The following is an 11,150-nucleotide window of genomic DNA, read 5'->3' as shown; positions in this document are numbered from 1 at the left end:
AAATTGTCAGAACGTCAGAAATTCCGAACGTCAGCCTTCATATATTTTTAATGACCTTTCCAAAACAATGCCAATACTGTCCAGTACTTAAGTGCCGAGCGCGGATGCGCGAGGCTACCTTGTATTCATACAATCTTACCGACCAAAACGTATTTATGCGCCGTTTTTATAGACTCGTCAACGCGTGGTCAGTTTTAGTCCAGCTTGGTCTTAAAAAATTCCATATTTTCCATAGGTGTGCCAATAGATTTTTGTTTTTTTTAATTAACCAGTGGTCAGAAGATGGTTCCACCAGGTCTTAAGTATAGGAAACGTAAAGAGCACTCGAAGAAGTATTCACTACTGCAGTCTGCACAGCAATACAAAGTAAGTACTCGTACTTAACATGATGACTGTATTAAACCACGGAGACTATAGCGGATACATATTAATACTTTCTTTTTAGTATAGATAATAATTGTTACGAGGTATATGAGCAATAAATTAGTACCCAAACGTCCATAAAAGGTACATCGCCCAGTATGTCGCTTATACAGTATCTATACGTCACAACGTAAAAACATCAGAAGTCAGAACGTCAAAAAACAGAACGTCAGGTAATCCGAACGTGAAAAATCAAAAACGTCAGAAATTTAGAACGTCAGAATATCAGAACGTTAGAACGTCAGAATGTCAGAACGTGAAAAATTAAAAACGTCAGAACGTCAGAAATCCAAAATGTCAGAACGTTAGAACGTCAGAATGTCAGAACGTTAGAACGTCAGAAGGTCTGAAAGTCAGAACGTGAAAAATTAAAAGCGTCAGAACGTCAGAAATTCAGAATGTCAGAATATCAGAACGTTACAACGTCCGAATATTAGAACGTTAGAACGTCAGAAGGTCAGAAAGTCAGAACGTGAAAAATTAAAAACGTCAGAACGTCAGAAATTCAGAATGTCAGAATATCAGAACGTTAGAACGTCAGAATATCAGAACGTTAGAACGTCAGAAGGTCAGAAAGTCAGAACGTGAAAAATTCAAAACGTCAGAACGTCAGAATGTCAGAATATCAGAACGTTACAACGTCCGAATATTAGAACGTTAGAACGTCAGAAGGTCAGAAAGTCAGAACGTGAAAAATTAAAAACGTCAGAACGTCAGAAATTCAGAATGTCAGAATATCAGAACGTCAGAACTTTAGAAAGTCAGAACGTTAGAACGTCAGAACGATAGAACGTCAGAATATCAAAATGTCAGAATGTGAAAAATTTAAAACGTCAGAAATTCAGAACGTCAGAATATCCGAACGTTAGAACGTCAGAATATCAGAACGTTAGACCGTCAGAAGGTCAGGAAGTCGGAACGTGAAAAAATTAAAAACGTCAGAACGTCGGAAATTCAGAACGTCAGAACTTTAAAACGTTAGAAGGTCAGAACGTAAGAACGTCCGAACGTAAAAAATTAAACCTTAGAACGTTATTACGTCTTATGAAATACGACTACAAAAGCGTATATACGATTTCAATCTTAGTCTTAAATAAATCACATTTTCCATACCTTCCCAATTATCCAAAATTTTTACAATTTCCTGTGTGCTTATGTCTTATTTGAAAATATTCATAATTTCCAGTACTGAAGTGCCGAGCGCGAATGCGCGAGGCTACCTTGTACTATATATATAGTAAAGTGTAAAAAAAATAAAACAATAGTACGATTGTGAAAGATTTAGGAGAATATATTATATAAACATGCATTGTACAAAGTACCATATACCTATATAGATATTTATATAGATATACGAGTATATTAATATCTATATAGTATTACAAGGAATATACATAGATATCTATATGCGCGGCTGTCAAGCCAATAAGTAAAAATATTTTTCAACACCACTTTGCGACTATTTACTTCAAAATATTCAGTACGTGTGAGCTATTTATTCGGCAATAGCAGTTCACGCAGTAATAAGCCCACGGACATCAACCAAAGTAAAATTCTATCTATTCATATCATTATATTTATGTCAACTTACAATTAAACTAGTACAAATAGTAAATATAGATATACAAAATTGTGCATTCGAGCAGTTTTTCGTTTCACTGCGTTTTCATTTTTATGTCCGGCACTTTAGCGCGCCAAAGCGCTGAGCATAAAAATGTACTTAATTGCGCAGCTTCTACAGCACTTACAGATACTATACGCAGACTACGCAGTTACGCTAATGCATTTCTTATCGTTAATAAATTATATACAGCCTTTTTAAAGTGTTTTTCCTCTCAAGGTTAGAATCACCTCTTACCGTCGCACATGGCGTCGCAGTTAAACTTTTCAGTTACAAAGGACGATAATCGCATTCAGTTTATGATAGACATAATTGAGTAATGCATGGGCACGCTGACTGTTCCGTTCCACGTAAGGTTGAAGAATTATGTAGTGCAAAGGCTCGGAATCATTGCATAGATGTGATAAGAGAGCTGACACCCAAGTGCGGTAGTCTGTGTGTTACCTGTTAGTGGTAGCCAGAAACGATGTCGTTCATTTTTTTATGGTAGCGTAAACAGTTGTTAGTTGTACTGTACATACACCGTTTCATGCAGCCAGCATTTTGAAGTGACTGCTGTAAAAATGAATGCCCACTGGGTCTCCTCATTTCTAATCCCCTTTCTCTCGTTAATCTCCAGCAGCCGTGCCTCATGGGGCGACCGCAACAACGTCTTCCAGGATTGCCTGAGTCGATGTCTGCGGCGCAGCTGCACGGTGCCGCGGGAACTCCTCGACGAGTTGCCCGCAGCGCTGGAGGAGGATGACAACGGCGACCGTCTGACTGCGTGGACTAACACCCACCCGTGGTATCTGCGGGCCCTGTTGTGGGAGTGCGAGGACGAGTGCAAGTACGAGTGCATGTGGACCACCGTGGACGTCTTCCAGCGGGAGAATCTCACCATTCCCCAGTTCTACGGTAAGGTACGCCAGCCATGACTTTTCCGAACGCAGTTTTTTAACATTTGAATATTATTATATAATATAAATGGAAAAAAATGTTGAAAATCCGCTGATGGATAGAATGCGTAGAAGTTTTCTTTTTGACGTAATAAATTGTAAAATAAATGAACGTCCCACAGTTGATAAATCAAAAATTAATTTTGTTCACGTATGTGATTTATTTATGATTTTTTTTATAAATCATAAATGGATCATAATTATGAATATCAGTTCATCGATAGCATCCGGAAATTTTGTGTTTTGCTGTTATTTTCGAGTTTTATTTTTTGTGCAATAAATTAACAAACAATTGCATTTCGTAGTCCGTAGTTGGGAAAATATCGAAATTCGGTTTTCCTATCGTGCTTAGATGAAACACACGCACCGTGGTTAAAAGAATTTCATAGACTGGATTAGACTAACGACCGTAAATTTCCAGCCAGTCACGCTGGTGAAATTTTACCATTTTTTGGTTTTTATTAGATTTCAGTATGATTTTGTGGTATTTTTCTGGTGATTTAGCAGCTTAAGCTGGTCAGTTTTATTAATGTTTTAAAATGTTTGTAGTGGCCGTTTGTCCGTCTGTTCGGGATTCAGGAGCCGGCGTCGACGCTGTTCTCGGTGCTTAACGGCGTGTCCCACTGCTGGATGCTGCAGAAATTCGTCCAGAATGTCCCCTCATCGGCGCCCATGTTCCGTGTGTGGTTTCTCTATGGCTTGGTACAGCGTTTATTTTTCGCTGTTTAACAAGTGTAAGAAAACCGGTTTCTGTGTCCTACAGGCATCGATGAACGCGTGGTTCTGGTCGGCGGTGTTTCATACTCGCGATTTCTCCTTCACCGAGGTAATTAAAAACTTTTACTATTACTTCGGGTTTTTAAAATAAAACATACTTAATCAATAATCATCATGTGTAAGCGTATGCAGTTACTGTACATTATTTACTCTTACGTGCATTTGATATACAATTTATTTTGTAGAAAATGGACTATTTCTCCGCATTGCTGGGCGTGCTGTTCTCGTTTTATGCCTTTTTACTGCGGTGAGATTCTTTTTATTTTGATGCTTTTGAATAAATTAACTGCGCTTTTGGCACACTTAATGTTTTATGATGTTGTGCTAACCGTCACTTGATCGTAACGAATATTTTAATTGATCGTTTTGATCTAAAATTATATACTGTGCCGGTATACAAGTACCAGTAATGCAAGTGTTATCCTCCTTTAATAACTAATTTATTTAATGGGGGTTAGATTGTCGGTCGTTATTTGATGCATAGCTTTTTAATTACTAACGGTGATTGCATCGATATGCCGCTTTGCAGGATTTACGGATGTGGTCGCGGGAAAACCTGGATAATTCCGGCTGTTCCCCTGTTGATTTTTTACTGCTATCACGTCCACTACCTGTCCTTCGTCCGCTTCGATTATGGCTACAACATGCTAGCTAACATTACCGTTGGTAAATTTTTATGCAGATATCACGTAAAAACATATGGAAATGTGCACGTTGTCAGCTGTGAATTTGCAGTACTGACGTCGGCACTCACTGGTCAGCAGTAGCGTTATCGTAGTGTTTTGGCTTAATAGTTGATGCATGAATAGTGGATACATCAAGTTCAACTGTTCAAGTACAAGGTTCGACAAATTGGTTTAAATCTATGGGCTTTTATAATTAAATTTTTCGTCTGTTTTTTTAATTCCTGCAGCATAGGCTGAATAAGTATCTAGTGTTTTAATCGAAATAATGATGAAATAATAATATATTAAATAATTTATTTTCATGCCTGTAGTGAATTGTTCACGTTTTCCAAAATGAAAAATGTGTACAGGCAAAGAAGGTGCATTTGCCGAAGTCGATTTTTTTTTAAAAATTCATTAAACATCGCCTATCAAAACGCTTATCCACTTGCAGGTGTCCTAAACTCCCTGGGGTGGCTGTTATTCTGCATCACCGTCGCCCTCACCAACCGCCACGCCCGTGTCCCGCGCTCCGTCTGGAAATGCGCCCTGAGCGTCCTCGCCGTGGACGCCCTGATGCTTCTGGAACTCCTCGACTTCCCGCCGTTCCTCTGGACCTTCGACGCGCATTCTCTGTGGCATCTAGGGACCATCCCGCTGCCGCTGCTGTGGTACCGCTTCCTCATCGACGACTGTCTCTACCTCCACCGCCTCGAACAGGCGCCCAAACGGAAATAAGCCGCCGGTTAGGGAAAGGTCGGGAGGATCTGCTCCACCGCTCGCTGCAGGGGTTTGACGGTGTTGCGAGGGTCCTGCTGCTGGCGGTGGGCCATCAGGTGGTGGGCGTGTCTGAGGAAATCGTGCTTGTGCTGCTGGGATTGTTGGCGGAGGTCCCGAGCGTACTGGTCGGTGGCATGGCGGAGGGCGGCGTCGCGGATGTCGCGCTCGGCCTGGGTAAAAGGCAGCTCTTGTGAAGTATTCTGATTAAGTTTGTCTTACCATTTTTATGCGTTTTTGGTGTTTTGTATTTTTTGCATTTTTCAAATCGCGGGATTTACGTTGTACTGTGTACAGTAAATTTGATAAATAAAATCCAACGCAGAAAATGCCTGCTGTTCCGGAAAAAAATTTAAAATTGGAAAGAATCAAAAAAATTAGGATCTTAATCTTAATTAAAACTTTAAACGTCATTGATAAGTTAAGTATGATAAGTTCAGTATGATTGATAAAAATTAAGTATGCTATTAAGTGCTGCGGTTTAATTGCTGATACTGTATTTTAATTTTTTTACTGGTTTCTAGACCAAAGCGAAAAATCAGACATGTGCTATGTAGTAGCTTACTTTCTGTTGCTGCCAGATGTTCTTCCAATCTTTTCTCCCTTTTTTCGCTTCCTCCTCTTTTTCTTTGGTTTCTCCGTGAAATGCTGCGACGTCGGCGATGATTTTTTCGGCGAATTGCTGTTTTAGAGATTTTTCCAGCTCGTTCATTTCAGCCGCGTCTTTAACCTAGAGCACATACATGTACAATTTAAAAAGCACAAGCAGCAAACACATCGGAAATAAGGAATAAATTATTAAAAAATCATCTGTTGAGCGGAAATTATTTGGCGGACTGACTTGTTGGCCTCGTTGTCGTGTGCAGTCGTCGATGTCTTCCTGGCGTTTTCTCAACTTTTCTGCCAAGATTGCATCCTGTTTGTCCAAATATTCCTTAGATTTGGCACCGGCGGCATCGTCCCATTCACGCTGAATCGCTTCGGCGGCGATGCGGCGCTCTTCCGCCAGTTGGACGATAATTGACGATTTATCCACTTTATCCCTATTTCCGAACACCACACAAATATTGTTTTTTATTATAAAATTTGTCATCATTCTTGCAACACTAATTTTGTACCAGTAAATAATGTAGTTCAAAATTAATTCGATTTTTTTTAAATTTTTTGCGCTTATGTATTTTGCACGTAGAAAATCTCGTTGAAATAATTTATTTTCTTTTATGGTAGTCATTTTTGTTGTAAAATGTATTTTGTGACATTAAATATAATTTTTGTTACACGTATAATCTAATTTGCGCTTATTTATGCCAGTGTCACCTTTCTAACTGGGCTTCATATTCATTATTATGGATGATCTTCTCTAGCTGTTCCTTAATAAACGCCCTTCTCATCATCGTTAGCACACTCTCCTCCTCGTCCTCCTTTCTTCTAACCTCGTCATCCAGCCGACGCTGTTCATCCAGTAACTTGCGAAAGTGACCTTTAGCAACCTCCCGTTCTGCCTCCTCCATTTGTCGCTCTTTCTCCAGCTCTTCATTATGCTCCCGGATATGTTGCGCCTGCCGGTGTATATAGCCGAAATCATGCCGCAACGGAGGTTCATGCACCGGTCGATGCCCGCTCAAATATTCCCGCAGTTCCTCGCCGTCCGCCCATAATTGTTGTTTGCGTTCCGCCGCTTCTTGTCGCTCCTTTTCCACGAGGGCGTTATCGTGGTCGATCATTTGCTGGAAGATGCGTTGATCACGAGCGTCCTGCCGGCATTTAATGCACGCGGAAAGTGTTGATTGGGCAGTGTGGCTGTTTAGGGCGTCGGTTTCCATTAGAGCGCGCTGCATTTTGTCAGACATTTCAACACAATATTTAATCGATTTTCTACTCATATTTACATACTTGCGACGGACAGTATGTTAATATTAAATTTAGGAAATAATTATGACGATTGTTATATGCCGTTGAGCTAAAAGAGGCGAATAAAATTTATGACCTTTAGAGTTTTAATTTCATCGCGGTTGTTGAAAGCGGTGTTGCGAGCTTTTTGCAGAATTTCGAAGGCGCGGGCAGCGGTGTGCTTCTGAAGATCGGCTATGTTATCTTTGTCGAGATCGTCTAACCTTTCTCGATTTATCCGTAATTCTTTTTCCGGATCAGCCTGCGTCAAACGGGATAAATAAGCACTTTCTGTGCTAATCATCTAATTTCTTAAAAAGTAAAAACGTATCGACGTAAAAAACGCAGTAATTCGACTGCAATCTGCGGATAAAGGTCATGCATCTTTAAAAATGCAAAATAATTACAACTATTTTTTGCGTCGTTATAATTATAAAAAAGCAAAAATTAGTATTAAAATGCTTTACTTTAATAATTACGGTGGCAATAAAAAGTCAGAGTGATTCAAGTTTAAAAGCACCTTGTGGAGATTCCTCCAGGTGGCTTTCAGCTTAGCCGACTCCATCGCCATCCGATCCTTAACGGCCATCTCGTGACACGCCGTCGTGACCTCGCCCTGATAATTGCCACGCCCATCCGCCCCCGACAGATCCACATCGCTCAGACTGTACCCCTCAGGGGGCGCGCGCTGCTCCTCGAGGGACGTCCGCCGTCTGGCACCGTCCGGACTTGTTGTCACCACCAGCTTACTGAAGGGATCGTCGTCGTGGTCCGCACATGTGTGGGCCGTGTACAGCGGCGGCTGGGCCAGATGACGGATATGCAGCCACTGGTTGGGCGTCATTATCTCCACCGTGGCGGGAAAGGGTGCGGCGTGGGTGGGCGGTTGAGTCAGGAGCATGGCGAAGGGACGCTGGGGCTCGGCTGGGGAGCGGCGGCCTCCGCCGCCCGGAAAGCGGGGGATGGGTGCCTGCGCGGGAGACGGTGGGACGGCGGGGGTCGCGCTGTGTAACGCGCATTTTGAATAAAAGCCACTAATAAGATGTATATTACGAAGTTTCTTGACTCTTTTACTCTGTTCCGGTTAATTTTCAAGTAAAAAGATCTATTTACGCAGCAAATTAAGTATATGACACGAGGTACATAAAAATTCTCTTTATAATTTTCCGCATAGTACGTGTGTGAATGTTTTCTTACCGAAGTCTTTGTGCACGACAATTGTATGCTCGTTCATTCTGCTTTGTACTCACAGTATAAGTATGGTTGTACGAGTATAGTACAACGGAATTACCGTACAATTATGACTGTAAGCTGCATGATGAAAGTTGAGTAGGTAATAAGTAAGTAATAAAATCAAAATATTTAATTCCTGGTGCTTCTTGCCCACATAAATTTTGTGTATTGTACGCACACGTCGTGCAGACACTGCACATACTTTATATTGCACTACACACGTAGTTAGGTATACAGTATTAATTTTTATGGTGCACAGTATTTAGTGCGAGGAGCTACACTTTATTTGGAATTACAAACAGGCAACTTACATAACTGAAAGAGTGCTACAAAGTACAACATGCTTGCTGCTGCTCACGAAACGTGCGAAATACTTACTTGGTACTTACAATTAGTAACACAACCATAAGTGTTAGGCCAGACACTTACCACGAGTACGTACTTAAGTATGTCCGATGTCGTAAAATAATCTTAACTATCAGTATTGTTTTCACTTACCGGTATGTTGGTTTCTCATGTACGAAGGTAATAAAAATTGCTCCTTCCAGTACTACCGGTAGTACTTCTACTGTACGTGTACTTGCGAGCTCTGTTTACGCGGAACGCTTTTGATACTGTAATTCATAAACAACATTCAACTTTTACGAACTGGTACAGTACACGCGATACTACTGCAGATTTCTGGCTGATCGTGAGATGTCGTACCGCTACTCTGTAGCTCGGTTTGTACTGTAGCCATGGAGAAGTGCATATCCCGAATCGAATAAGAATCCGTTACCCGATTTGGCCTAATTAGAATCAATCGTATAAGGCAGTACATTTTTCCTATGAGGGACCTCTTCACAACTTTTGCGCAAAAGTTGTGAAGAGGTCCCTTCCTTTTTCTAAGCTGTGATCAAGCGGCAAAATGGATCCTGCATGAGTCCAGGACTGTATTTCGTTGTAATCGCAGCTGTTGTAGACTTGTAGTGCAGTAGTACTCTAGAATTTAACTACCGTATTCGGTGCAACGAAAATCAGAAGTGCTCATGGCAAAGAGCTGGCACCAAATTCGTGCACTTTCGCTTTCGCACACTTCCAGACTTTTTTTTGTAGCGATTTATGTCATTCTGTAGCTCAATGATTCCCCCACACTTACATCATTTTGCTCGAATTTTAAGATGAATTCTAAAATGAAACGAAAAAAGTGCCAAAATCGTAATGCCCTTAACACCGGCTGTACAAAATGAACCGCTTTCGTTATCTTTACGGCTACCGTGCAACTCCAGCGACTTGCTAATGGTTTTGCACTTTCACCTGCAAAACTGAATGCTTCCTTTATTCGTTAACTGGGAAAGGCATACAGCCGCAACAACAATCAAGTCAACAAGCCGAGCAATGGGACGTCTGGCTACAAATATGTGTTTAACGCTTATCATGATGAAAACGGAGGCATCCGTTATCTAATGCAACTGATGAAAAATTAGTCATAAACACGCATGCACTTCTGGTCAATATTTATTTGTTTAAGTCCAAATAATTATGCAAATAACTCCCAGAACCTTTTAAACTTTTGCACAAGTACATCAGTTCCTGTTACTGTATCTTAAAGTGAGGTCAAGGTCACGGTGTTGGCGCCACAAACATTACAATCTTCTTGCTAATGCAGGGTACTGATTGTGTGCGAGGATTTGCAAAGTGTACTCGAAATTACGCCCAACACGATTTAAACCGTGGCACACGAGCAGGTGCAGCGGTTAACGCAGCCCTGTTCTTGCAACCACGGCTTTCCATCATGCCGGTGCTGTGTTTACTGTTTTTAATAGCATCAGCTAACACTGCGGCAGTCCTCGGCTCACAGAGTGTTACACCATGGGATCAACGCGCGCAGTTTCCTGGATGTCGCGGTGTACGTCGGTACCGGATATGATCTTTTGTACGGTAGTCCCGATGGAGCGAGTTTAACCACCGACGGTATGGACTCCGGTCTGAAGGTAGCGAAGAACGTCTTGCATCAGACCAAGCAGCTAGAAGGCTGCATTGAAGAAGCCAGCTGCGTCCAGTTCGATACATCCTTCACGGATCAGGTCTTCTCCAGTGACATCGATTTTCGCTCCTACCAAGAGTTTCATATATATTGCATGATTCGTCATGGAAGATCGAGGGTGAGGTCGGTTTCTGGATCTTTAAGACGCGCGGCCGGGCCAGCAAGACTGCCAAAGAGCTGGTGGTGGCATTTCAGAAGTTCGGGAACATTGTTCTCAGCGCGCGTAATCCGACCAACTACGGAGAAATTGCCTATCGTTACCATGAACACGTGCGCTTGTCCAATAACTTCATGGCGGCCGTGTGTCACCTGCCCAATGACTACGAAGAAGGCCCGTACTTGTCGTTTATCAAGGAATGGAGCGCCTGGGGAAATGCGTGACATCGAGGAAAATTTAACAAAATCTGGCCGTTAAAAGTAAACTTCATGGCCGTTAAAAGTTCGGTTGTTGATAAGGAAATGCTACGGATATTTTGAGTAGATTACCTTTTAACCCGAGAGAGGACAGAGACTTTGGTGGTTTTTTTAATGTTTAAAATTTAACCATCAAGAATGTACCAGCGCTTGCTACTTATTTAAAAAGTTGATAAAATGAATGGTCAAGTCCAAACTCCAAATACTGGCGTTTGCGTTAGTTATTGTGATTTTAAATATGCTATCGTGTTAACGCCTTTTTGTCATTTTAGTGCATATTCTTATTAAAATGTTTTATTATGTTTTGCCCAGCACTATGCGTTACTTCCTGATGCAGTGCCAGCACTGAGCTTTATCCAGAACTCAGATTCCAGAACGGACTGGTA

At 41.4% G+C, this 11,150-nt stretch overlaps 2 protein-coding genes across 4 annotated transcripts; one reads left to right on the top strand and one right to left on the bottom strand.

The window, feature by feature from the left end:
- Positions 1-2,294: 2,294 nt before the first annotated feature.
- On the top strand, positions 2,295-5,516 carry LOC129599867 (post-GPI attachment to proteins factor 3-like). The gene is made up of 6 exons (XM_055498209.1): positions 2,295-2,946; positions 3,532-3,684; positions 3,746-3,808; positions 3,945-4,006; positions 4,289-4,425; positions 4,879-5,516. The coding sequence occupies exons 1-6, from the start codon at positions 2,608-2,610 to the stop codon at positions 5,160-5,162; spliced, it is 1,038 nt and encodes a 345-aa protein (XP_055354184.1). The 5' UTR covers positions 2,295-2,607; the 3' UTR covers positions 5,163-5,516.
- LOC129599865 (GRB10-interacting GYF protein 2-like) lies at positions 4,856-8,945 on the bottom strand. 3 transcript variants are annotated; one of them, XM_055498208.1, is made up of 7 exons: positions 8,823-8,945; positions 7,612-8,095; positions 7,189-7,353; positions 6,519-7,033; positions 6,043-6,244; positions 5,767-5,931; positions 4,856-5,374 (listed from the first exon to the last, which is right to left on the bottom strand). In XM_055498208.1, the coding sequence occupies exons 2-7, from the start codon at positions 7,990-7,992 to the stop codon at positions 5,171-5,173; spliced, it is 1,632 nt and encodes a 543-aa protein (XP_055354183.1). In that variant the 5' UTR covers positions 7,993-8,095; positions 8,823-8,945; the 3' UTR covers positions 4,856-5,170. The 3 variants fall into 3 exon arrangements, with proteins under 3 accessions (XP_055354183.1, XP_055354182.1, XP_055354181.1); XM_055498207.1 differs by lacking the exon at positions 8,823-8,945 and adding an exon at positions 8,289-8,535 and having other exon boundaries at positions 7,612-8,125; XM_055498206.1 differs by lacking the exon at positions 8,823-8,945 and adding an exon at positions 8,289-8,535.
- Between the last annotated feature and the right edge of the window lie 2,205 nt (positions 8,946-11,150).

The sequence above is a fragment of the Paramacrobiotus metropolitanus genome, unplaced genomic scaffold (assembly GCF_019649055.1).
Source record: "Paramacrobiotus metropolitanus isolate TYO unplaced genomic scaffold, Prichtersi_v1.0 Parri_scaffold0000156, whole genome shotgun sequence".
NCBI lineage: Eukaryota > Metazoa > Tardigrada > Eutardigrada > Parachela > Macrobiotidae > Paramacrobiotus > Paramacrobiotus metropolitanus.
Note: the sequence above shows the minus strand (reverse complement) of the source record. Positions and strands in the feature narration are given on the sequence as shown.